Source organism: Zingiber officinale, chromosome 7B, assembly GCF_018446385.1.
Source record: "Zingiber officinale cultivar Zhangliang chromosome 7B, Zo_v1.1, whole genome shotgun sequence".
NCBI classification, from domain to species: domain Eukaryota; kingdom Viridiplantae; phylum Streptophyta; class Magnoliopsida; order Zingiberales; family Zingiberaceae; genus Zingiber; species Zingiber officinale.
Genome location: NC_055999.1, coordinates 13,176,432 through 13,203,613, shown reverse-complemented (window position 1 = coordinate 13,203,613; position 27,182 = coordinate 13,176,432). Strand labels below are relative to the sequence as shown.

General features: G+C 40.3%; 1 protein-coding gene across 2 annotated transcripts; it reads right to left on the bottom strand.

Annotated features, from left to right (window-relative positions):
• Positions 1-7,489: 7,489 nt before the first annotated feature.
• On the bottom strand, positions 7,490-25,235 carry LOC122005361 (R3H domain-containing protein 2-like). Of its 2 annotated transcripts, none has more exons than XM_042560385.1 (6): positions 25,092-25,235; positions 24,275-24,375; positions 12,829-12,906; positions 12,603-12,674; positions 10,037-10,131; positions 7,490-8,757 (listed from the first exon to the last, which is right to left on the bottom strand). In XM_042560385.1, exons 1-6 carry the CDS (start codon positions 25,113-25,115, stop codon positions 8,129-8,131), a joined length of 999 nt encoding a protein of 332 aa, XP_042416319.1. In that variant the 5' UTR covers positions 25,116-25,235; the 3' UTR covers positions 7,490-8,128. The 2 variants fall into 2 exon arrangements, with proteins under 2 accessions (XP_042416319.1, XP_042416320.1); XM_042560386.1 differs by having other exon boundaries at positions 7,490-8,748.
• Between the last annotated feature and the right edge of the window lie 1,947 nt (positions 25,236-27,182).

Below are 27,182 nucleotides of genomic sequence, written 5' to 3'. Positions count from 1 at the left end.
CTTGAGAGTGTTTCATATTAAAGTATTCTTTGGATGTCGCTGGTTGGTAACCTTACCTCCATTCAGTCAAGTGGTACCTTTGACCTCTATATGGTCCCCAAAAAAACTTCCCCATTTGTGTATCCAGCATCACACAAATAATAACAACCTATATATATTACAAGTGAATAGGTATTAATATATATATAAGTGACTATTATTTTACAATAATTACAACTTAACTACCTTGAGGAATCTTCAAGTCCTAATAGCATCCCTTAAGACTCTACCATATGTCGTAAATCCTTCCCAACCTAGTAGGACATAGCTAAATTGCATGTTCGATATGTATACACCCAAGACATTGGTTGCAATTTCACCTTTTCTGATTCGATACCTAGGTTTATCATTTGCTGGGATATTGACATTAATAAAAGTACCATCTAATGCTCCCAAACAATCATACACTCAAAGAAGTATCATAAAATCAATTTATTTTATTATGTATATTAAATTGATTAATAAAAATAAATTTATAGAAATTATATACTTGTACCTTGAACCATTTCCGCCTCTCACCCGTGCAATTTTTTGGGATTGGTTCTGGTTTCTTAAGCAAAATGTTGTGCAACCGTAGAACATAGTTCAAAGCTAAATGAAATTGTCTATTAACTGTCTCACCGGATCTAGCTGTTTGGTATTTTAAGACCCTATTCTTCATATTATGTGCAATAATGTGAAGAAAAGATATTACAAGTTCATTAATTGACATATTTATGTTTCCTTTCAATTTTCCATGCGTCATTAGCAAATAGCAAAGTTTGCTTAAAGACCTTTTATCCATGCTACAGTTATCAACACATTGTCGATCACTATGAAAAGTCATCTCATTTATGTTTATAGACCTAATATTATATCTAGACAATGCATGATAAGCATATAATATGCTCCTCCTCAATCTAGCACTTCTCCTCTTATATCTAGACAATGTCTAATAAGCATATTGATCCTATCCGGGATGTGACTCAGACGGACCGCCGGATAAGGTGGATGGAATGTTAACCGAATCGTGATGTCCCGAAGGAGGAAGTATGCTGAGATGACTTCTATGTTGACCAAGTCATCAAAAGTCCTCTGGTCAATGCTACCTGCAGCCAGCGATTGGGACGCCCCGATCCCTGGTACCCCGATGCTCGAGGCAGATCCAACGAGTATATAAGTAACAGACTAAGACATAAAATAATAAAATACGTATAAAATATGAATAAGGAACATACCCTGACCCAAGGGGTGCTCTTGGGTGGATTGGTGAGCTGGTCAAGATGCTGCTCAAGTTGTCGTGACCCGGAAGAGCAGATGACCGGGAGCCAGATGTGGAGTTGGGTTTGGCGGTGCGGAGCCGAATGCAACCTGGATCCGGAAGATGACACGTAAGTTGGGACCTAACAGCGACATGTAGATCGGGATGTGACATCGGCACACAGGCTAGGATAAGACATTGGCACGTAGGCCGAGATAGGACATTGGCACGTAGGTCGGGATAGGACATTGGCACGTAGGCCGGGATAGGACATTGACACGTAGGCCAAGACACGACACACAGACATGATTAGCGCATAAGTTGGAACACAATGCACAAGCCAGATCGACACGAAGGCCAGAACACAATAACGGCACAAAGGTCGGGAACACAATAGTGGCACACAGGTCGGAGATAAATGGCACGTAGGCTTGAAGGTCGGAACGTGATCACGGCACCCAGGCCAGAGGCATACGGCGATGATAAATTTGCACCGGCTAAGCACCGGATCCCCAAAGATGGCGCCTGCCAACCATGGCACGGAGGTAACAGCCAGCTATAGTGCGATGCTGACACCCTCGGCTCTAGAGTGGGTCGAGAGCGGTAGGTGGCAACCGCTGAAGGGCGGCTATCAGAGTACTAGCGAACTCAAAGATGGAGGGAGGCGGAGCGCATGCTGCCAGCGCATAGAGGGGGAGACAACGTCGTTGTTCGGCCGTGAACATCGGAGAAGAGGTTGTCTGGCAATGGAGGCGGCTAGTGTTAGAGATCGGCGAGAAGGGAGGCGATTGCGTGACTCTCCTTTGAGTGGAGGGGGGGTGGCTCCCCTTCAAGTCTAGTTGAAAGAGGCGCAAGTCCGACTGACTAGACCCAGCCAAACGAAAAATAGAATCTCTATTAAATGCAGAGTCATATCGTGGGGTCTGTCATAAAACGTCGAACGAGTAGCTATGACGATGCCCAGCTGAACAGGGGATAGAAAGCTGAGCAGGCGACCGAGCGAATACTTAAGGGGCGATCAATCGAATAAAAGTGTGTCAAGCTGAACGGTACGGAATGTCGAGCTGAGTGACGTAAGAAATAGTATAAAACACATGCCAAGTAAGGGATCGATCGAATGCCGAGGGAAATCGAGTTATATCGAGAAGACGGTCAAGCGATGCTGAGCAGAGCAATCGGGCGATTATGCAAATGCAAAGTAAAAATAGATGTTGACTGGGCAGCAAATGCGGGGCAGAGTGACGAGTAAACGACGAGTACCAAACAGAACGATGATTGAGACATGAACGATGAGTGCCTGGCAGAGCGACGAATAAAGCGCAAGCGATAAGTGAGATGAATATCGACTAGGCGACGAGTGTCGAATAGAGCGGCAACAGAGACCAACAACAGATCAAGGAGAGAACTCGGTTAGCTGGTTGTTGTGCCCGACAAAGAGGTCGTTGGCCATGAGAACCCTACTCGCTTATAACTCACTCTCGGGCGAGTCTGGCAAGCCGACCGAGAGAATTTGATCGAACGTCCGAATGGTACCTAGCGAATGCCAGCGAACGAAAGGATGCTGAGCATGCGTATAAACAAAACAAAGTGATTGACCAAGTAGTGTTGAGCGAGAGATCGAAGAAATGTTGACCGAGCACTCGGAAGAATGTCTAGCGAATCGAAAGACGATGGGCTAGCGGTATCAAGCGCACGACCGAGAAAATGTCGACCAAGCGATAGTAACTCGCGACCGAGCGATCGAAAAATATCGACCAGGTGACAATAAATCGTTACCGTGTGACCGAAAAATATCGACCGGGTGATCAGAGAATGCAACCAAGCGACCCAAAAATACTGACCGGGAAATAGGGAGAATGCCGAGCGGGTTGAAAGATGATGGGCGAGCGGTGTCAAGCGCGCGGCCAAGAAAATATCGACCGAGCGACAGTAACTCGCGACCAGACGACCGAAAAATATCAACCGGGTGACAATAAACCACGATCGGACGATCGAAAAATGTAGACCGAGTGATCGGAGAATGCGACCAAGCGACCCAAAAATGCCGACCGGGCAATAGGGAGAATGCCGAGCGGGTCGAAAGACGATGGGCGAGTGATGTCAAGCGCACGACCGATAAAATGTAGACCGAGCGATAGTAACTCACGACTAGGCAACAGCGATGAGCGAAACACGAATAGTGTGTGCTGGGCAGAGCGACGGGTGAAGCAAGTGTGATGAGTGTCGGGCAAAGCAGCAAGTGAGCAGTGAGCGCCAACCGAGCAACAACGGTGAGCGAAAACACGAATGGAGAGTGTCGGGCAGAGCGACGAGTGAAGCAAGTGTGATGAGTGCTGAGCAGAGCGATTAGCGAAGCGAGCCCCTGACTAGGGAGTAACCCCGCGTGAGAGCATGTTCACTTATAACTCGCGCTGGGGCGAGAGTCTGAAGGCGTGAGAGCATGCTCACTTATAACTCGTACTAGGGTGAGAGTCTGGAGCCCGATCGAGAGATCGTTGGCCGCGAGAGAGCATACTCGCTTATAACTCGCGCTGGGATGAGAGTCTGGAGCCCAACCGAGAGGTCGTTGGCGATACTCCAGTCTGAGACTGGTGGTGATACTCTGGTCCGAGACTAGTGGCGATACTCTGGTCCAAGACCGGTGACGATACTCTGGTCCGAGACCAGTGGCAATACTCCGATCCAAGACCGGTGGCGATACTCTAGTCCTAAACCAGTGGCGATACTCTGGTCTGAGACCGTTAGCGATACTCTGGTCCGAGCCTACTGCCGATAGCTCAACCCCGAATGGGGGAGGTGAAGCCCTTAAGTGCATAGAAGCGGAGCCCGTAGCAATATGAGGGATCAGGCTAAGGATCTGACTAGATCCCTCGACTCCAAAATGCCCGTGAAGTTAGGAAGAGAAATAGTATCGATCCCTTGACTCCCAAATGCCCGCGAAATCAGTGAGAGAATAATCTGAGCTCTGACCGTCAAAGGAAGTGAAGCCCATAGTCATATAAGGGAGCAGAGTCCATAGTAATAGAAGGAAGCAGAGCACCGTGGGTAAAGGGAGCAGAGCCTATAGATGTAGAGCATATAGCAGTAATAGAGTGCAGCGCCTATAGAAGTAAGAGGATGCAGAGCCCCATGATGAAGGGTCCAGAGCCTGTAGTAGTAAGAGGATGCAGAGCTCAGAACACTAAGAGGATGCAGAGTCCCATGGTGAAAGGTGCAGAGCATGTAGTAGTAAGAGGATGCAGACCCCATGGTGAAGGGTGCAGAGCTTGTAGCACACCTGACTGGGGAGCTAGGCCCCTAGTTTCTTATCGGAGAGTAAGGCCCCTAGCCTGTAACCAAAGAGCGAGGCTCTTAGATCCTGATCGGGAAGTTATACTGCGAGTCACTGATCGGGGAGTTGTGCCCCTAATGTCTTATCTGGGAGCTGGGCCCCTAGTGTCCGATCAAAGATCGAAGGTCTTAGTCTTTGATCAAGGAACTAGAGTCTTACTCTCTTATCAGGGAGCTATAGCAGATCCTATAACCGTAAAAAGATAGCAGAGCCCGTAACGTACTTGATCGAGGAGTCATGCCAACCGGCTGAGGGTTTGTCTCGGTCCCTTGACTCCCAAATACCCGTGGAGTGAGGCATTTAAGGACATAATAGAGAAATAAATGAAACTAGTGTCCGAGTCTAGTCAGTCGGACCTGAGCCTCCTTCGACTAGACTTGAGGGGAGACTTGTGATAAGGTGCATAATGGTAGGGCCCGGTCGTTGGGAGTCAAGGAGACATGGTAGTCAGAAGTCAAGGGGATGTGACAGTCAATAGTCAAGGAGACGTGGCAGTCAGAAGTCAATGAAATGTGACAGTCAACAGTCAATGAGACATGACAGTTAGAAGTCAAGGGGATGTGGCAGTCAACAGACGTGGTAGTCAACGATCAGGAGGATGTGGCAATAACAGTCAAGAGGACGTGGCAATCAACGGCTAGGGAAAGAAGAGGTAGGACCGCTGGGTGTCGTCAAACGCAGGATGCCCGGTCTAGTGTTTACAGATCAGGATCTCATATCTGAATCAGAATATGCAATTGGGGTGATGTTTGACTTACTCCGACTAGTCGGGTTTTCATAGCTCGGTCATACCCAGGCCTGACTCTCTCAATAGGACAACTCCAGGTCAGCTCTAAAGCAATCTCACTACAGCTCTCCCTGCCCCTCAAGACTTATGCCAGGTGTTATACCTAACAGATCATACCTGACAGATCATCCCGAGCTACCCTAGTCATGACCGAGCAGGACAGAAGGCACTGCATGATAACAAGGTCAGGGAATCGTAACTGCTTGTCAGGAAATATTCCAATGGTCTGTAGTCATCTGCGAATGGAACCTTCTTCCAGTCCACAAGAGGGTGCCACGTGTCCTCCATCACCAGACAGGTCCTGACACTCGACATTCCCTGACATCAGTCAGGCTCCCGAGGTACGCACTATCATATAAAAGGGAGCTCCTCTCCCTTGCCCAAGTACGCTCTCTCGCACGTTCGCACTTGTCTTCTACTTTTCTTTCTCCTTCATACACTGTTCTTTTGGGGGAAAAAGTACCTGACTTGAGCGTCAGAGGATCTGTTCCGGGGACTTTTTCCCTAGTTTCTGACCTCTAACGTTCCGTGTACTTTTCTGAGTGCGCAGAGCTCAAGTACTGCCGGCTCAATCATCGTCGTCCGTCAGCACCACGTGGGGGTCCGTTCTTGTGGGCACATATGAGAAGGGTGTCCTAGTCGCCTCTCCGTCAACACCAGCAACAGCTCATCCGTCCTTCGTCTAACTCAGATTCCGAACAGGATCACATATGATATGCTCCTCCTCAATCTAGCACTTCTTCTCTTAATAGCTAAGACAACTGCCAACGATACAAGCACAAATAACTTGCTTTCCATCATCTTCATGCGCATAATGAGTACAGAAATTATTTTCATCTCCTGTCTTACTGCTAACTGAGCCATATTAGCTTATCATGTAAATAAGGCAATGAACCAAACAATAAATTAGCAAGGTAGAAAATCTCAAATTTTAAACAGTAAGTTACAGCAAGAACTAAACAAGAACTAAACAACATAAAAACAAGTACTAAACATCAACTAAACAGCAATAACTAAACGACAAAACCTAAACAACAAGATCTAAACATAAGATCTCAACAAGAACTAAATAAAAACTAAACATCAAGAGCTAAACATAACCTAAAACAAAAGGGCAGCAAGACAATGCTAAAACAAATATGAAGAATGTCGATAGAGTTATTTCATGGGAAAAAATGTCTTTCATGATGCAACAAGACCAGATTTTAAACTGTTGAACTTGTTCAATGCAACCTTACAACAAAATCCATCATGGGATTTGCTATCGAAACAAATATAGGTAAAAGCAATTCTTGTATTATGATCAACAATGAACTTTTTAAAGGAAACTACTTTAGCTAGAATTATTTCCCACTCATTCACAAGTTCTATACTCTTGCCCTTTCATGAGTTCTCCACCCTCTGCCAATATTCATGAGCTCTACTCCATAATATTGTAAAAAAAATGATCAAAAATCTAAGATACATATTAACAGTATATAAGATCATACCTTTCTCAAGAAAGCAAGTGGGGATGTTCGCAAATGATACGTCTTTCAAGGTGGAAGCCGCTAGGGTTCTTCGTGAGGGGGAAAGCCGCTAGATTTCTACGAGAGGGAGGATCGCCACGAGGAGGAGCACTGTGTGTGCGTGAGAGGGAGGATCACCACGAGAGGGAGGATCGCCACGAGGAGGAAAGCTAAGTGCATGTGCACGAGAGGAGGATCGCCGTGGACGAACGCTGCTTGTACTAGGGTTTTCTGTGAATAGGAACCACTCAGGTTTGATTATATCTAATGGACATATTGAAATTTGATAAATCTGTAAATTATTTTTATCTCAAAGGATAAATATTGGAGAGTAATTTTGACTTAAAATTTTTATTAATTTTGAAATTAAAAAAAAAAACCCACTTTTAAAATTTTCTGATTCCGAATTATATGCTCAAATTGCTGATATGCCATGCATACATTATGACTTAAGAACCATCAATTATCTAAATCAAATAAAATTTTGATTAATAATCTTAGATGGATAACCTCTAACCAAATGCACCCTTAAGGTTTTTAGATTGATCATGGTAAACCTTGCAACAAATAGGAAAACAACCAAATTATTGAAAATGATGATGAATACAAAAAACAAAGGAAAGGTTTTATGGAACAAGTAGGTTTTCATCCAGAAGAAAGATACATCATGATTGAACTAAGGAAAAAAATGAACATGAGATTCTTTGTGCGACGTCATATTTGAGGCACACCTTAATTATGGACTAGAGATTAGCAGGTGTTCCATAAATCCCATAATTATTCATATATTTGCACGCTTAAATTTGATTGCAGTGCTACCAAAGATCAAATTAACAGATTAGACCAGCTTCCAGAGGTATAACTGGGGCTCATCAAGGTAAGTAATGTCTGACAATTAAGGAACTTGTTGACAGAGCCACCCTGGTAAAGCACGCACGGTTCACATGCAAATGCTTTCTTCTGGAACCTCTCTGAAAAAAAATCATTAAATAACACCTTATATTCCAAATGGAAATCACTGGCCATCCTTCATTCCCTTTTTTTTTTCTTAATTCAAGAATTGAAAGGCCCTCATAATTGATGCAGAAATTCCATCCTTAGAGCTGTTTCTCCGTCATTGGTAAAACAATTACAATCCAACATGATAAAGTGCTACCTTGTATTACGTTCTTCATGACTGACATGACTAGCAAGTAATCTCTTAACTTCATGATCACTGGCCCCTATGTCTCTTTAGTTGAATCTCTATTTCCAACATTTGGCTTCAGTGTAAGGTTCTGATTTCCTTTGACGGGAGGCAAACCCATTGCATTGGCAAAAATTCGCCTAGCAGCTCCAGTCTGTTGTTTCTTCAAATCTTCAACACCAATCATCCTTCTACGACTTCCATCTGGAGGGAATTTATTCCAAGAAGAAGCACCGTTGTATGCTTCGTTGTAGCTAACAGATGTATGATCAGTCGACTCAATACCGTTTCTGGCATTCCTATTATATTTCAGCTTTTCATGGAGCTGCAGTTTCCCAGTGGAGAAAGCAGTTGATCCTTTCTTATTTTCTACATTTGCACTTAAACCTTCACCGTTACCCCTGGTTAATTCATCAGTATTTCCACCCTCATTTTCATCCAGGGAAAGCTTCTCAATGGAAGTAGAATAAATCCTCTGACCAAGTGCATGTGCGATCATCCTCCTAGCAGCATCTGGAACATTACGGGACTTTGAAACACTTGCACCTTGTTCATTGTCATCATGAAATGAAAAAATCCTCTCACGAGCAGCTTTATAAGCAGCTTCTCTTTCTTCAAGTGGGGTTGAAGGTGATACTTGGCGTACAGTCTTTAAAGCTAGCAGGGCTTGAGAGTTTGCAATCAGTAATATGAACACCAATGTAAAAAGGAAAAAAGAAATAAACAAATCTACCGACCAACTATATGAATGCAGAAAATAGATCAATTTAACTACAAAAGTTACACAGGTCAGTTTACTTAGAAAATCTTATAGATAAAACTTCATCTTGTCTCAAGCTTAGTTTTTCATTTTTGCACGATTAAAAACTGAATTGCTTTTTGGATGAGTAGGCACAGGTCAGATCCTTGGCACCATTTCATAAGGTTTTGAACCCAAAATTTCTTTAGGAGCAACAGATGATCAAAACCAGTCAACAATTTCAAGCATCTTTGTTGAAAAAATAGTCTTGACAACTACACGAATACTGGACTGTATTAGTGTACAATTAGTCCAAAGTTCTTTAGTGTCCCCATGAATTCACTTCAAGTGAAGTGCACTAGATACACCATCTCTTAGCATCTTCTATGATTAGATGTTACATTTTCTCAACCAACCCCTGCTGACATAGTCTTGACTCACTAATGTCATCTGGTATTGTTTGTATGAAAATGTTGAGTGATTTTATTATGCATTTTTAATCAATCATCAGAACACTTGGAAATTCTAATTAGTAAATATAGAGATAAAACTTGAAGAATCAAAGCCATGCGATCAAATACATATTGATTTGGCTGCAGTTCACGTTCTAATAAGCTAATCCTACATTTATCAACTTTTGCTAGGAAATGTATTGAGATTATGAGTTAATACAGTATTCAACTCAAAGCTAATCATAGACTTCAAGCCGATGAAGGCAGAAAAGAAGTTATTTCTTCAATGTCATTACATGATGCATCAGGGCGTTGCCATAATTGAAATACTTAGGAAGTATCCCTCTTAATTGAACCCACAGTATGATGAATGCTAGTGGAATTAACCCCAAAAATATCTAATCATCTACCTAGGATAAAGTGGCATTAGGATGTTTTTAACTGACAGAATAGTTTAACTGGCAACAAAGATTCTCTCATGCATTTTGCAGAAAGAGGAACTGAATCATGCAGCCATGAGTAACAATAACAAGTACTTTTGGTATCAAATAAGGCACAAAGCATAACTGAAGATCTTCTGCAGCCAACTTCCTAAATGAAGTCCTTTCTTGTTCATGTACATATTTTAGAAATTATGAACACTTGCAGCCTAAATAGTTAGCTAAATAAAATAAAGCAGGACAAGAAACTTGAACATTAGAATTAAAGAATGAAACGTGTTTGGATTGCAAATAGCAATTAGATACAAACCTACCAGGAGCCTCATTTTTTCTTATTGTAAATTCAGAAGTAGCCAAAGATTGTTGATCATCATACTGGAACAGTATATCACTAACTAGAATTGGTGGGCTGCAGTAAAAGTAGAAGGTATCAAGAAAACAATAAAAAATGGTTCAGAAATATATAGACCAACAAATCTTGACAAAATGGATTATCCATTAAATTTCGATGCTTGTCTTAAGATTTTTTTTTTTTAAATCAGTAACATACATTAAAAATCTGTTAAAAGTTAAAACTAAGGGTTGGTTAAAAGTTTGTAAAGACAAAAATGTATAACAAATAGCAATAATTATCTTCGTAAAGATTGTGACGCTGAACAGAATATGTATATTATTCTGGAACGTGAAGTTACAAAGGGATTAATAAGAAAACAAGCGAGAAGTAACACAAAAAACAAAGAAATAACCTAAATTAGGCTTAAACCTATTATAAAATTAAGAGTGCAAAGAAAAAGAGATGTAGCCGTAACATGGACTAAGCGAAACTAATAGATTCAATATCAAAATAATTTGTCTTAAACATCATCTAAGCATAGGTTTATATAGCTCTCAAAACCCTCAAAAAAATCTAAACAGAAAAAATAACCAACTAGACTTATTCCCTAAGATTTAGGATAAATTAACTAACAAGACTTGGTCCCTAAAATTTAAGACAAAATTAATTATAATTAAGAAAAAAATAAACAAACTTAATTAACGAATAACTACTTAAAAAAAAACAATTTGGATCCCCTCCTGTATCAGTTGCCTAGAGTTGAAGATAACTCGTCCTCGAGTTTAGGGTGGGTGTATCCGGCTCCAGAACACAATGACTTAGATGTTTTACATTAAAAACATCAGAAGTTTTTAAATGATTAGGAAGTCACAACCTGTCGGAATTTAGATATCTCCACAATGATATGATATTGTCTACTTTGGGCCTAAGCCCTCATGGCTTTACTCTTGGGGAGATATTTTTTTCTTATAAATCCATGATCTTTTCCATGTGTTTTCAATATGAGACTATATTTGCAACCTTGCAATCCCAACACTTATCACAAATTCTTGTTTTTTAACTAATAATGAGATTTGTCCATCTCTATGGGACATAAAGAACATGGGAAGAGTTTTAATATTTAAATGACCTATGATGAATATGCTTCGAATAAGAAAAATCTTTATGATGGGATTTATAGTCAATTTCATATTATTCATCTCTGAATCTTATATTTTAAAAATATGTACGTTCATTGCAAATTTGATGTGGGATAGTGACCATATTAGGTTGTATCTTGTCTTGTCATTTTTTTTATGTAAGTCTAATATAGAAACATCGTTTCCTAGTGTCCCTCCTGTGTTGCTTTTTGTGATTTATCATTGCCTACTTGTTTTGTTAGCTGTGTTACCTTGTTAGTCAATTTAGGCACTCAAATTGCATGTGATTTGAGGTTTTTGAAGATCAACATCAAACTGATTAAGGGCGTATGAGTTTCTCTAGCACCACCTGTCCTATCAAATCAAGATCCTAAATTAACGGTCCCTTATTTGAACATGATAGGTAATTATCTGTTACAAAATGTCTATTTCTATCTATTGAAGCTTAAGCAAAAGTTGACTATTAGGTGATCCAAAGTTCTATGTTTTCTATGTTTTTTTTACTGAAAAACCACTCTAGTTGTGAAAATATTTTATCAGTAATTAATTGAAATAACACAATTCTCCATTAATTTCTAGTGAAGAGTTCCATATGTTAATCATACTTCGAAATTAATGATAAAAATATTTTAAAATTATTTATTGTTCAGAATAATATGGTCATATGGATATGATTCTTTATTGATTTCTTGGATAATTGCATATGTCAACAATAGACAAGTAGTAATTCCAAAGGGAAAAATATATTCAACATACCCCTTGTAAGATAATAATGTTATAAACATAATCCTCCACAATTTCTCTTGAATAATTTTGAATGATAATCATAAACCAAAATTAATCCTAAGAAGTTATATTTCATTTGCTACTTTCTGTTCATAGTAAAAGTTCAATCTTAGGGATAAAATATATTTCACATGTCATTTATTGGCTAGAATGATATACATATAATTATTTAATGATTCCTTGGGATGATTCCACGTCATTTATCAACTTGAAGGGGTAAAGTACATTCTACATGTCATTTATTCACTAGAATAATATAACTATGAATATTTTTAATGATTCCGTTGGATAATTCCAGATTCATAGATCTCGTAATTGAAGGTTCCCTTGAATTTAGAGGTATTTAACAATGAATGCTTGCATTCATTGGGAATTCACGACCCAAAAACAATGAAACCCTATTCTCTAGGGTAAATTTGGTAACATGACAACCTATCAACCGTTGAAATTTAAAAAAAAAAAAAAACTATAACTTTGTAAAAGTAAAATAAAAATCTGGTGTTCTATGATTGCCAACAATAACTAGAGAAAATCCTACTGGAATCATACAAGAACTTCTAATGAAATTTTTATGCTACAAATATAAACTAAAAAAGGTTTAAATAGAAAAAAAAAACATACACTGTGGTATCTGCACATCGCTCCAACACTAAGTGGCGGTCACCCCCTTCGCCAACAGATTCATGGGCAAATCTAGAAAGTGAATAATTTCAGATAGGATACAACAAGACGAGCAAAAGAGTTAAACAACAAGACAGTGATATCATACTGATCCCTATAAGAAAAAAAACTCTCCCCATAAACAATAATGATATGGCGACATAGTATATAAAGAAAGATTTTGTACCCAAAAATATCTGCAAGTCGATGCAAAAGTAGGCGGTGGTACGGACTCATTGGTTGAAGTTCTAGGATTCCATCAGAACTGCATTAAAGCAGAAAAAAAAAACATTACGGTGTCCTAATATACTGTTCTCTAGGAGCTAATACAACACAGTAATCAAAATTAGCATAAAACTCAAAGAGTAAAATGGGGAGTCATTAAGCCATCACATTAAATGAATCAACAAACCATTTAGGTTTGGGATTTTGAGAGCAAGTTACGAAACCTGCTAGATTGCTAGAAGTTTGATGAAAATATGCAGCCATTGCTAAATTAACAATTGGATTATGCTTGGTGAAAGCAACATACTTACTCAATGCAATATTCAATATATATATATAAAATAACAATTCAACTCATATTTCATAGCATGAACAATTCCAAAAACATAAGCTATTTCACAAAACATACATGAGATAGGGCAAGTCAAAATAGGAACATTGCCCAATATCAGTGGTAGGGTATCAATAACTATGCATTATGTAATAGAAACAAGTGATAAGATTTTCTAAACATTTCTACTCATCTTTCTATGAAATTATTCATATATAGTATAGGACCAGGTTTTATAAGGAAGTTTCTTATCAAGCAATACATCTTTTTTTATGTATACCGTATCAGTTTAACTGGACAAGCAGAATAAAGCAGTTGGCCTGACCTATAGACTGATCAACTTTCTATTCTTTTCTGAATACTTTTTATACAATTTTTTGCTATATGACACCTCCCTCTCCTTTCTTGTCTTGTCGACCAAAACTAATCCTGTAACGCCCGAAAAATTCTCAAAATTATATTAGAAATATTCTATGATTTTTCTGAAATTTTAGGATATTTTTACAGAATTTTTAGAGTAGCGGAAGTAGCAAAAACAAATAGGGAAGTAAAATAACCTACGCGGGTATTGAACCCGAGACCTATTGGGTCCTACGACTTATAGTGAACTCTAGTAACCAAGTGAACCCAGCAGGGCCGTGCTGAAAGAAAAGAGAATCAATTATATTTATACTTAAGTTGGGCGAATTAACCACTTAATATAAATAGGGAAAATAATTAAGTGAGGAGTTATTTTGGATCGTGACTTTTCCTCTCCTCAACCTAATTCCGCTGAACCCTCTTCTCTCCCTCATCCTCTCGGCGCCCAAGCCAAGGAAGACCTAGGGTTCCATCCCTAGGGCCATAGGAATATCTTCCGGCAACATCAAAGGCACGAGGACGCTCCTCTCCGCGAGAGGAACACGTAGACACAAGGAGATCGTCGAAGGGATCTCTCCACCGGAAACCTAGCGTCTAGATTTGTAAGAAACTTCGAGCAGGAGGTAAGAAACCCCTCACCTGCAGTATAAGTAGTTCCTTCGCGGTTTTACGCATTAGTTTAGTTGTATGCAGAATTTTAGTATGTAGGGTGTGAACTAGTGCACACCATATGTTTGATAAAATGTGTGGCTCAGTTATATGCCATCATGGGCATTTTAATAGCTCAGTAAATGCAATAGAAGCATTCTTACAGCATGTTCAATTTTATTACAGCTTTTATGGGACTACGGTCCAATGGGTAGGCTCCCACAGTCGCCTCTAGATTCAGACAACCTAGCTCTAGGTTCAGATAACCTAGCAATAGCAAGATAAGAAAAAAATTCAGCTATAATCAGTATTTTATTTTTAGCAGTGGCACTGTACTGGACTAGATGTCCTTTGGGTTGGGCTCCCATAGTCGTCCCTAGGCTTAGATAACCTAGTAACTCTATTAAATTCGGGACTTGCAACCCCGGGTCTAGTTAGAGATGCGCGCATAGCAAGTACAGTTGTCGGGCCCATCAGCAGCATGTTTATGTATTTTCATCTATTTATGATAAATAGCTTTCAAAACTTCACAATATAGTTTATGTGAATACAGAGCAGCTTAGCATCAGTTAACAGTAGTGTAGCTTGGCTTTTATCTCAGTTTGGTCTTATGAATTCACATGATGGTTTTATGCTTAGCTATGATTGCCATGTATCGTATGTGATTATGCCATGCTTTAGAATTCATGTTGTAGCATGTTCAGCACATATTTCAAATAGCATGTTTTAAAAAGCATGAATTGCATCGTATGCATGTTTTGTGAGGTAGATGGTTTCTTACTAAGCGTAAGTTTACAGATACTTCTTTTCCTTATACTGCAGATAAAGGTAAAGGAAAGATGGACTAGCGGAGGCTGGAGGACAATGCTACAAAGATGTGTGTGGGCAGGAACTTGGAATAAAGATGCTTGGGAATTAGCAAATTAAAGAATTAGAACCTTTTGTTCTTTTTGATGTTTATGCACTTTTAGAATGTTTAAGAATCCTGAATTGTGAAACCATGCTTATGTCATACCTAGGACACTAGCTAGCTTATTGATAAGTAGTAAATCATGCATAATGTTAGTGAAGACTAATTACAATGTTCTCTAGGCATTTTAGGTTTATTATATGGAGTTGTGTATGATTGAGCTCTGAAATCAGAGTTCTGCAGCGAAATCAGAAACTCCAATCGATCGGCCGATCGATTGGAGGGACCCCAATCGATCGGTTGATCGATTGAGAGCTGATTTCCGCGAACAGTAAGCTCTGGAATCGATCACTGGATTGACCGGGGAATTAGCCTCGCGAACAGAGAGCTTCTGAATCGATCACTGGATCGATTGGCAAGTCTGGATCGATCAGTCGATCGATCCAGAATATTACCCCGCGCACAGTAGCGCGCTGAATCGATCAATGGATCGATTAGTCAGGACGGATCGATCAGCCGATCGATCCAGAATCTTGTCCGTGCACAGTAGCACGCTGAATCGATCAGAGGATCGATCAGAGGACTCCAATCGATCAGCTGATCGATTGGAGTGTCAGATTTCAACTGGAAGGGTCTCATTTCAGTCGTTCGATCAAATCGAAAGTTCGGGTTCCTTCCCTAGTGTATGTATGTCAATGGAAAGGTCTTTGAATCTAGTCCTACAGACTGTAATAGTCATTAGCAGAGTAAGATTTTAATTAGTACGGTTTTCCGCACCGTTCAGCTTAGCACAGCATAATGTGACGGTCCGGTCTCGCAGCCTAGTTAGTAGGAGGCGGGTCGTTACAGAGTGGTATCAGAGCAAAGTTCCATACTTCCTACACACACACATCAGCATTGAACCTGCAGCTTCCAAGTAAGAACATCTCTCACTTTATTTATGTTTCATGTTTTCATGTTTAGAGATAACTAAAGTATGTTATTCATGATAGTATCTAACATGATAACCATAGTTATGCAAATATGATTGTCTTAGTTATGTATGTCCTCTATGTCTCTAGAAATGACACGAGGACGCCCAGCTAGAAGGGCACCAGCTACTGAGCCCCAGCATGAGGCAGGCAGTTCAGTGCCTCCCCCAGACCTTACAGCAGTAATAGCTCAGTTACAGAAGCAACTAGCTTAACAGCAACAGGAGATAACCACCCTCAGGGCTAATTAGCAGAACACTCCCACTGTCACCCCAAAATCCAATTTAGCGACCCCAGTGGTGATAGAGGTTCCACCAGTCCAACCTGCAGCACCAGTAGCCCCAGCAGTAGGGGCAAGGGGAGAAGCCTATCTGATCCAGTGGCAGAGAGTTAAGCCAAAGAACTTCTCAGGCACCAGTGAACCATGGGATGCTCAGGCCTGGTTCAAAACACTGGAAAGTACGATGGAGCTTCTGGACTGGCCAGAACATGAGAAGGTGAAGTGTGCCTCCTTCTGCTTGACATGGGATGCACGTATGTGGTGGGAGAGAATTAAAACGAAGCGCCTAGTGAACCAGATGACATGGGCTGACTTCGAGAAGGAATTCTTCGAGGAGTTCTTTCACATGCGGGTCACAAACCGCCACTACGACGAGTTCACTGAATTTCGCCAAAGCAACCTTTCAGTGGAGGAAGCCGTGAAGAAATTCAACAGATTGGCTCGTCTATGCCCTGAATTAGTCAGCACTGAAAAAGAACGAGTCCGGTTGATGCTCAAGATGCTAAGACCGGAAATAGCAATGAACGTGACCAGCGGCGTCCATAGGCCGCAAACCACTGAAGAACTAGTAAGCAGTGCTTTGACCACCGAGCACACTACCAGAACAATATCAAACAGAAGCAAGTCCTCTCAGAGTCCAAAGGTCAGGGAGGCTCAGGTACTCAGAAACACCAGGGTCACAGCTCCCACGGCTCAAATTGGAAAGGGAACTCCAGCAACAAACGCAAACCAGAGAGTTACTCAAAAGGAGGACCAGCTAGCAAACAGCCCAGCTATCCCAAGTGTTCTACTTGTGGGAGATTCCACCCAGGAGTTTGTCGCAAGGGCACACGGGGATGCTTCGAATGTGAACAAGAGGGGCATATGACTAAGCAGTGCCCGAACAAGACCGGTTTTCCTCAACCACAGCCGATTCAGCAAGGAGGCCAGCCAGGCCAGTTACATCAGATGCAGGCTGCTTTAGACGGTCCATCCATCAGCCAGGGCAGACTAGAAGCCCCCTCAGCCACGACGAACACAAGGATCTATTCCCTCACCAGAGAGGATGTGGCGAATGCCTCGACAGTTGTTACAGGTCAGATTAGTATTTTACAACAAAGTGCAACTATATTATTCGATACTGGGGCAACCCATTCTTATATATCCAGGGCATTTGCCGAAAAGTTAGCAGTACCCCCAGAGGTATTCAGTGGTCAGTTTCTGACAACACTACCTTCGAGAGAAATTATGGCATCCAAGCACTGGCTCAGAGCAGTGCCAGTCATTATAGCAGACAGAGAACTCTTTTGTGATCTGATAGTGCTAGATATGGCTGACTACGATGTCATCATGGGAATGGACTTCCTGATCAAGTACGGTGCTTCCATAGAGTACCGTAAACATAAAGTTATATTCCAACCCGAAGCAGGAGTGCAGTTTGAGTACAGCGGAGAGCCAAAGAGAAGAGCCAAGAAGTTTCTCTCAGCTTTGAAGGCACAGAAACTACTAGATTCAGGATGTACGGGATCCTTAGCACATGTAGTCAGTAGCAGCCAGGACAAGGACCGAAAGCTAGAGGAGGTCCGAGTTGTATGTGACTACCCAGCAGTCTTTCCTGAGGAGTTACCAGGCCTAGCACCAGACAGGGAGATGGAATTTGAGATAGAACTTATTCCCGGTACAAATCCCATTTCCAAAGCACCCTATCGCATGGCTCCAGCTGAACTGAAGGAACTTCAGGAGCAACTACAGGAGCTGCTTGACAAGGGCTTCATACGTCCTAGTCACTCACCATGGGGAGCGCCTGTATTGTTCGTGAAGAAGAAGGATTGAACCAAGTCACCATCAAGAACAAGTATCCTCTTCCCAGAATAGATGACCTGTTCGATCAGCTAAAGGGAGCAGCAGTGTTCTCTAAGATAGACCTCAGATCAGGTTATTATCAGGTGAAAGTTAAAGAAGGGGATATACCCAAGACAGCATTCAGGACTAGATACGGACACTACGAGTTTGTAGTCATGCCCTTTGGCGTGACAAATGCTCCAGCTACTTTCATGGACCCTAGAAAGATTTGTTATTGTGTTTATCGATGACATTCTTATCTATTCAAGAACTCAGGAAGAACACGCAGAGCACATGAGAATAGTATTGCAGACCCTTCAGCAAAACCAGCTGTACGCCAAGTTCACGAAATGTGAATTTTGGTTGGATCAGGTGTCCTTCCTGGGTCACATCATCTCAAAGGATGGTATCATGGTAGACCCCAGTAAGATGTCGTGAGTAATCGAAAAGGCCCAAGAACGGTGAAATCGAAGCTTTACGGGATTAGCGGTTATTATAGAAAATTTAGAGGACTTCTAGAATAGCCTCCCACCGACTCTCACCGGAAGAACGTAAAATTTCAGGACAGAGGATTGTGAGAACAATGAGCTAAAGAGGAGATCGACCAGTACTCCCATTCCAGAAAACACAGATAACTTTGATATTTATAGTGACGCCTCTAAATTGGGACTAGGAGCAGACTGATGCAAGATGGTAAGGTGATCGCCTATGCCTCAGACAACTCAAAGACTATGAGAGGAACTATCCTACTCATGATCTTGAGCTAGCAGTGTTCGCTCTCAAAATTTGGAGACATTACTTGTATGGAGCTCAGTGTAGAGTGTATACAGATCATCAGAGTCTGAAGTATTTCTTCACTCAGAAGGATCTGAATATGCGACAGCGCAGATGGTGGTCAAAGACTACGACATAGACATCCTCTACCACCCAGGAAAAACTAATAAGATAGCAGACGCACTTAGCAGAAAGTCCAGTGCTACCTTACTATCCCTAGCAGCCATGTCACCGCCCCTACAGAAGGAGATCACAGATTTCGGTCTCGAACTTATAGTGGGACAGCTCTCTACTATGACATTAGCATCTACCCTGCTTGGTGACATCCAGACAGCTCAGGAACAGGATCCTGAAATTCAGAAAATCAAGCAAGGGATAGCAGAACCAGAAAGTGGAGAGTTCAGAATAGCTGATAGTGGGGCAGTATATTTCGGTGACAGACTATGTGTTCCAGATCAGAAGGAACTACAAAGAAAGATTTTAGATGAGGCTCACAGGACTCCCTATGTGATGCATCCTGGCTCCACTAAGATGTACTAGGACTTGAAGAGACGTTTTTGGTGGCCTGGAATGAAAAGAGACATCGTTAGATATGTCAGCACCTGTCTAACCTTTCAGAGGGTCAAGGCAGAATACCAAAGACCAGGAGGAGCTCTGCAGCCTATTCAGATTCCAGAATGGAAGTGGGAAGATATTTCCATAGACTTCATAGTGGGACTACCCAGAACCACGAATGGTTTTGACGCCATCTGAGTAATAGTCGACAGATTGACTAAATCAGTCCACTTCTTAGCTATCAGGATATCCTACTCCATGGAGCAGCTAGCTCAGTTGTATCTCAAAGAGATTGTCAGACTACATGGAGTCCCACGGACCATCATTTCTGAAAGAGATAGTAGGTTCACCTCACACTTTTGGGAGTGTGTATAGTCAGCATTGGGCACCAAGTTAAAATTTAGCACAGCCTTCCATCCTCAGACAGATGGTCAGACGGAGCGAGTAAATCAGGTACTCGAAGATATGCTCCGAGCATGTGCCCTAGACTTCAAGAGAAGTTGGTGTAAATATCTGAGTTTAGCAGAATTTACATACAACAACAGTTATCAGGCCACTATCGGCATGGCACCATACGAGGCTCTCTATGGGCGGAGGCGTAGATCTCCAATCTGTTAGTATGAGAGTGGTAAGCAGAAAGGACTAGAGCTTCAGACAGATCTGGTAGCAGACACCACAGCAGCTATACAGCAGATCCGCCAGAGGATAGAGACAGCTCAGAGCCGCCAGAAAAGCTATGCTGATACACGGCGCAGACCTTTAGAGTTTTCAGTTGGGGATACAGTATTCCTCAGAGTGGCTCCCATGAAGGGAGTAATGCGTTTTGGGAAGAAGGGCAAATTAAGTCCCAGATATGTGGGACCATACCTGATCAGCAGAAGAGTTGACAAGGTAGCATATGAGCTAGAGCTACCCCAGGAGATGTCAGCTATCCACAATGTATTTCATGTCTCTATACTGAAGAAGCATATCCCGGATGCCACCCAGATGATTGAGCCCCAGTCGGTACAAGTCCGCGAAGACCTCAGCTATGACAATCGGCCTATTCAGATAATAGACCGAGCGGTTAAGAAATTGCGGAACAAGAAAGTACCATTAGTAAAAGTTATTTGGCACAATCACACGGCAGAAGAGGCAACTTGGGAGACAGAAGCCAGTATGAGGCAGAAGTACCCAGAGTTGTTCTAAGTTCAAAGACGAACTTTTTATAAGGTATGGGGGATTGTAACGTCCGAAAAATTCTCAAAATTATATTAGAAATATTCTATGATTTTTCTGAAATTTTAGGATATTTTTACAGAATTTTTAGAGTAGCGGAAGTAGCAAAAACAAATAGGGAAGTAAAATAACCTACGCGGGTATTGAACCCGAGACCTATTGGGTCCTACGACTTATAGTGAACACTAGTAACCAAGTGAACCCAGCAGGGTCGTGCTGAAAGAAAAGAGAATCAATTATATTTATACTTAAGTTGGGCGAATTAACCACTTAATATAAATAGGGAAAATAATTAAGTGAGGAGTTATTTTGGATCGTGACTTTTCCTCTCCTCAACCTAATTCCGCTGAACCCTCTTCTCTCCCTCATCCTCTCGGCGCCCAAGCCAAGGAAGACCTAGGGTTCCATCCCTAGGGCCATAGGAGTATCTTCCGGCAACATCAAAGGCACGAGGACGCTCCTCTCCGCGAGAGGAACACGTAGACACAAGGAGATCGCCGAAGGGATCTCTCCACCGGAAACCTAGCGTCTAGATTTGTAAGAAACTTCGAGCAGGAGGTAAGAAACCCCTCACCTGCAGTATAAGTAGTTCCTTCGCGGTTTTACACATTAGTTTAGTTGTATGTAGAATTTTAGTATGTAGGGTGTGAACTAGTGCACACCATATGTTTGATAAAATGTGTGGCTCAGTTATATGCCACCATGGGCATTTTAATAGCTCAGTAAATGCAATAGAAGCATTCTTACAGCATGTTCAGTTTTATTACAGCTTTTATGGGACTACGGTCCAATGGGTGGGCTCCCACAGTCACCTCTAGGTTCAGACAACCTAGCTCTAGGTTCAGATAACCTAGCAATAGCAAGATAAGAAAAAAATTCAACTATAACCAGTATTTTATTTTTAGCAGTGACACTGTACTGGACTAGATATCCTTTGGGTTGGGCTCCCATAGTCGTCCCTAGGCTTAGATAACCTAGTAACTCTACTAAATTCGGGACTTGCAACCCCGGATCTAATTAGAGATGCGCGCATAGCAAGTACAGTTGTCGGGCCCATCAGCAGCATGTTTATGTATTTTCATCTATTTATGATAAATAGCTTTCAAAACTTCACAATATAGTTTATGTGAATACAGAGCAGCTTAGCATCAGTTAACAGTAGTGTAGCTTGGCTTTTATCTCAGTTTGGTCTTATGAATTCACATGATGGTTTTATGCTTAGCTATGATTGCCATGTATCGTATGTGATTATGCCATGCTTTAGAATTCATGTTGTAGCATGTTCAGCACATATTTCAAATAGCATGTTTTAAAAAGCATGAATTGCATCGTATGCATGTTTTGTGAGGTAGATGGTTTCTTACTAAGCGTAAGTTTACAGATACTTCTTTTCCTTATACTGCAGATAAAGGTAAAGGAAAGATGGACTAGCGGAGGCTGGAGGACAATGCTACAAAGATGTGTGTGGGCAGGAACTTGGAATAAAGATGCTTGGGAATTAGCAAATTAAAGAATTAGAACCTTTTGTTCTTTTTGATGTTTATGCACTTTTAGAATGTTTAAGAATCCTGAATTGTGAAACCATGCTTATGTCATACCTAGGACACTAGCTAGCTTATTGATAAGTAGTAAATCATGCATAATGTTAGTGAAGACTAATTACAATGTTCTCTAGGCATTTTAGGTTTATTATATGGAGTTGTGTATGATTGAGCTCTGAAATCAGAGTTCTGCAGCGAAATCAGAAACTCCAATCGATCGGCCGATCGATTGGAGGGACCCCAATCGATCGGTTGATCGATTGAGAGCTGATTTCCGCGAACAGTAAGCTCTGGAATCGATCACTGGATCGACCGGGGAATTAGCCTCGCGAACAGAGAGCTTCTGAATCGATCACTGGATCGATTGGCAAGTCTGGATCGATCAGTCGATCGATCCAGAATATTACCCCGCGCACAGTAGCGCGCTGAATCGATCAATGGATCGATTAGTCAGGACGGATCGATCAGCCGATCGATCCAAAATCTTGTCCGTGCACAGTAGCACGCTGAATCGATCAGAGGATCGATCAGAGGACTCCAATCGATCAGCTGATCGATTGGAGTGTCAGATTTCAGCTGGAAGGGTCTCATTTCAGTCGTTCGATCAAATCGAAAGTTCGGGTTCCTTCCCTAGTGTATGCATGTCAATGGAAAGGTCTTTGAATCTAGTCCTACAGACTGTAATAGTCATTAGCAGAGTAAGATTTTAATTAGTACGGTTTTCCGCACCGTTCAGCTTAGCACAGCATAATGTGACGGTCCGGTCTCGCAGCCTAGTTAGTAGGAGGCGGGTCGTTACAAATCCCTAGTCACATAATACAAAGATTCAGACTAACAATGAGCAAGAATTCAGCACCGCCAGGATTAGGATCATGCTTTGCATATTTGGGGCATAATTTTTGTTGATATCACAAAATTGCTGAGAGTAGATATGGGCCACCTTCTATGTCTATTTTTAAAAGAATTATAGGTATGAGTTGTAGTGAATTCTATCTCACATTGGTTCTTATAGGTTCAGGGTTTTATGATGGGTCCTATATATACATGTGCTGTCTACCTTAACTATATGAATATAATACAATATTCAAATCCCCCAAACTCAACAAGGTAGTCAGAGTTACTCTCCTATGGCTAGGGCTACATAAGTGTTCTCCTAAGGGGAGAGGCTGACAAAGGTGGTGAGGCCTCCTAGCAATCTATCAATATCTCATCCTTGATGAGTTCTATCTATAACATGTGTTGTGTATCTTGAATTCATGAATAGCATACAATATTCAAATCCCCCAAACCCAACATGTTATCAGAGATACCCTCCTAGGGCTACGGTTTTACGAGTATTCGCCTAAGTGGAAGGCTGCCAATGGCAGTGCAGCCTCCCTGTCATCTGTTGATACCTCCTCTTCGCTCTCAAACATCATCTTCCAGTGCCAAACAGCTCTGCATAACATGTTAAATTGTAATTTAATATTTATGTATGAACTTGTAGTTTGCACTTGGAAATTGTTTAAAACAATAGAGAAGAAAGAACACCACCACAACTTCAACTAAGTTTCAGTTCAAAGTTTGGTATCATAACAAAAGACACCTACACTGACAAACACCATTCCATTGAAATAGATTTGCATTCTTAGAAACCATGTCACTAGAACAAACAGGAGCAAAATATGCTCCAGCACCTAGGAAGCGTAGATTAACCACATCGGCAGAAGGGTGCCTTAAAATATGTTCGTCACATTCATTCTATCCTACACAGTATAAGAAGAAAACAACACAATCAAGTCCTTCCAAGGCACCATTTGAACCATCCTTAGTATGTAGACAAAAGTTCGCCTACTACTTTTACGAACAGTCCATCACAGTTGGATGAAATTAGTTCTACTTTTGAATGTGCAATTACTTGAGGAGACTTCTGACTGAGAACGGGCAAAAGAAGATTAGCATAGGAGTAATAGCAGGAAAGATCCATAGGCCAACTTGCCACTGTATTATGCCACCTTACCTTGTATCCTCTTGAAGAAAATTAACAAAAGTTTCTTCTATTGAAAGTACAAGGTGCTTGCTGTACAAGTTATCCTTTACCAGTGAAGCCAACTCCTCCACCTGAAAGTAACAAATTTTGGGCTAATAAGGTATGTCCAATATTAGTGAAGTTAAGCTACGCATCAATAAAATACATAATCAGCTGTTTCACCAATGTTTAAACAAGAGAATGTTTGCATCTTCTTCCTTCTACTTCTGTTTATATGTTTTCCTTGGTTTACACAGCCATTGTCCAACATAAAATGAATGGATGTGATGGTTTATTCCATTTAACAAAAAAACTTATTTTTCTCACCCAAGTTTAAAATTTGCACCTCTTTTTCTCACATCTTACAGACATAGACCAACAACCATTTTTGCCTGAGCACTTCAAGCACAGAGCCGAAATCATATAGTATTCCAATCAGTTCTCTTTCAAAATCACCGCATGTGGTACTGAGAAATTGTTTTTGTAATGGCGTGTAACTGTCAAAGCGTGTAACGTAACAACTAGTTGAACTGTCTGGTAAACGAATATACCCACTGGGCGACCGATCATGTTATTCTTTTCCCACAAAATGGAACATTTCCTTTCTAAACATATAATACTTGAAATGAAACTCCTTCCTAAATCCTTCTTCTCACTTCTCAATTTCTACCTTCCACCGATATCCCACAGCGAAACAATACTATACAAAAAGTGGCGAACTTAACACCGATAATCAGACTATTCTAGATACAGAACGCCTTCAGAACCAAATAACAGATAATTAGGGACAAGATGAGGATTCTCTTACCATCGCAAATTGGGTAGACGCCATCGATGAGACTTCGCGTGCTCCTGAGATACTGTGGTTCGATTTGGGGCACGAAGCCGTGCGCTTGTTCGGTAGCAAGCATAATTGAGACAGAAACCCTAAATTCTAAAGTAAAATAATAATTAAAACAAATGTCGTTATTACTTTTCCTAGTTAGAAATAGAAACAGCGTCAGCGTCAAGGAGGAGCCAGTCAAACCCCCAATTTTCAGTATAATATTTTATTTAAAACTTATTTTAAATCATTTTAAATTAATCACAAAAATATTTTTATCGCCCATGAGATGATTTAATTATCTCACGCGACTAAGCATCATAGCGTCTAGTTGTCATCCAGATTATATTCATTATTTGATTTTTAGTTACAATGCAAGAAATTTTTCTTCAAATGAAATTTACAATCAAAAAATGTTTAGCTTTCATGAGTATTTTTCAATTTATCTTAACCATTGGTAAAAAAATTTCGTACGATCAAATCTATCATCTCATATTTGATATTATCTGAACTGATTAATTATTTTTTTTATTTGAATATGTATGAATAAATAATAAAAAATTACTATATATTAATCTTGATTGAATTAATTTTTCACTTATAATTAAATTTTTTTAATGATTTCCTTTTGATTCGCTTTGAAATACAACTTACACCTATTAAAAAATCAACCTCTAAAATTCTAATTATAAAAGAAAATTAATAAATTAGTCTGGTGAAAAGTAACATTAAAGAATCATTTTAAGCTATATTTCTTAATTTATTGGTAAATGAGTTTAATTTAGGAATTGTTTTATTAATATATGAGGGTTTAAATATGTATACTAATATTTCTAGTCAATTTTTTTAACTCAAATAATTACTACTTAGTTCCTTTTTATCAATGTATACTAAAAATTAATTAATTATAGTGTCAAATAATTGAACTAAAAAAACAACAAACGAAGCACAGTGTACTTTCAGAAAAATGGAATTAAAAAAATGATAATAATTGAAATGACTCAAAACAATAAAATGACAAAAAAAATGTTTAACACAAATTAAGTTGCAAAAATATATTAGTACGTTATTTATTACTTATATTTTGCATCACTAGTGCATAATACCAATCTAGCTTATGCCATTTAAAATTATTAATTAAGTTGCTAATCAATTATCTTTTCCCAACTCTTAAAACTTCTAAAGTATTCCATACTGTGTCAATTCCATTAGCACTTTTGATCTCGTATTTGTCTCTTAATTCGACCAAAATATACATACAAAATAAGAACACAAGAGAAAAAAAAACATTTTTTTTTCCTCTTTATTTAAACAGTCTTCCAAAGGAATTATCAAAATTAGAGAAAAATTAAATAAACGTTTTATTTTTGTACAATCAGCAGGCCAAGTAATTAAATATGTGTTTTGACTTCTGAAGGCTCTATTTCTCAACGTCAACTGAAACAGTCAGCAGATATCCACATCCTCTGCCTGTAAGACTGTAAACAACTATATAGAAAAATGAAAAGTTATATGAATTAAAGATAATTTGCGAACCATGCATGAACCCTAAACCCTGCAACGAGTATATATTATACATAAACTGTTACATACCATTCGACACAAGAACATAACTTGTAACTGCATGCTATGTATATATGCATGTATATATAGATATGTTCATCACTAGAGCAAGAGAAGAAGAGAGAGGGTACAGCCTTCAGCCTTGAGACTCTGTACTTAGCTGAGGCTGTACTCTCTCTCTTCTGCCATTGCTCTTGATGTTTCTTGTGATCATATTCTTGATCCTCTATCTGCTTGGGGCAACCCTGATGCACCACCCTATTTATAGGGGAAAATTGTGGGGGAAATCTATCCATCTATCCATTGTAGCAATATATATAATGTGTACAGTATGGTAGAGTATTGGATTAATATTGAAGGGTCTGCAAACGACATGGGCAATAATGGCGCAAGTGGAGGTGAAGGCTTTACTCCTTCCATTAGGCATGTAGCTTCCTGTGCTGCGTTTGACTGTTGGATTAATGGATAGGGAAACCTGTAAAGGTTGTCAGCAATAATGAAGGTTGGAACTGT

What these genes read in the sequence shown, in the direction of transcription:
- LOC122005361 (XM_042560385.1), bottom strand. Translation starts at nt 25,115, where the DNA reads ATGGCGTCTACCCAATTTGCGATG. An exon ending in CGTCTACCCAATTTGCGATG is followed by an intron (nt 24,376 to 25,091) that starts GTAAGAGAATCC and finishes TGTTACTTTCAG; the next exon opens with GTGGAGGAGTTGGCTTCACT. An exon ending in CGACTTGCAGATATTTTTGG is followed by an intron (nt 12,675 to 12,828) that starts GTACAAAATCTT and finishes TTCACTTTCTAG; the next exon opens with ATTTGCCCATGAATCTGTTG.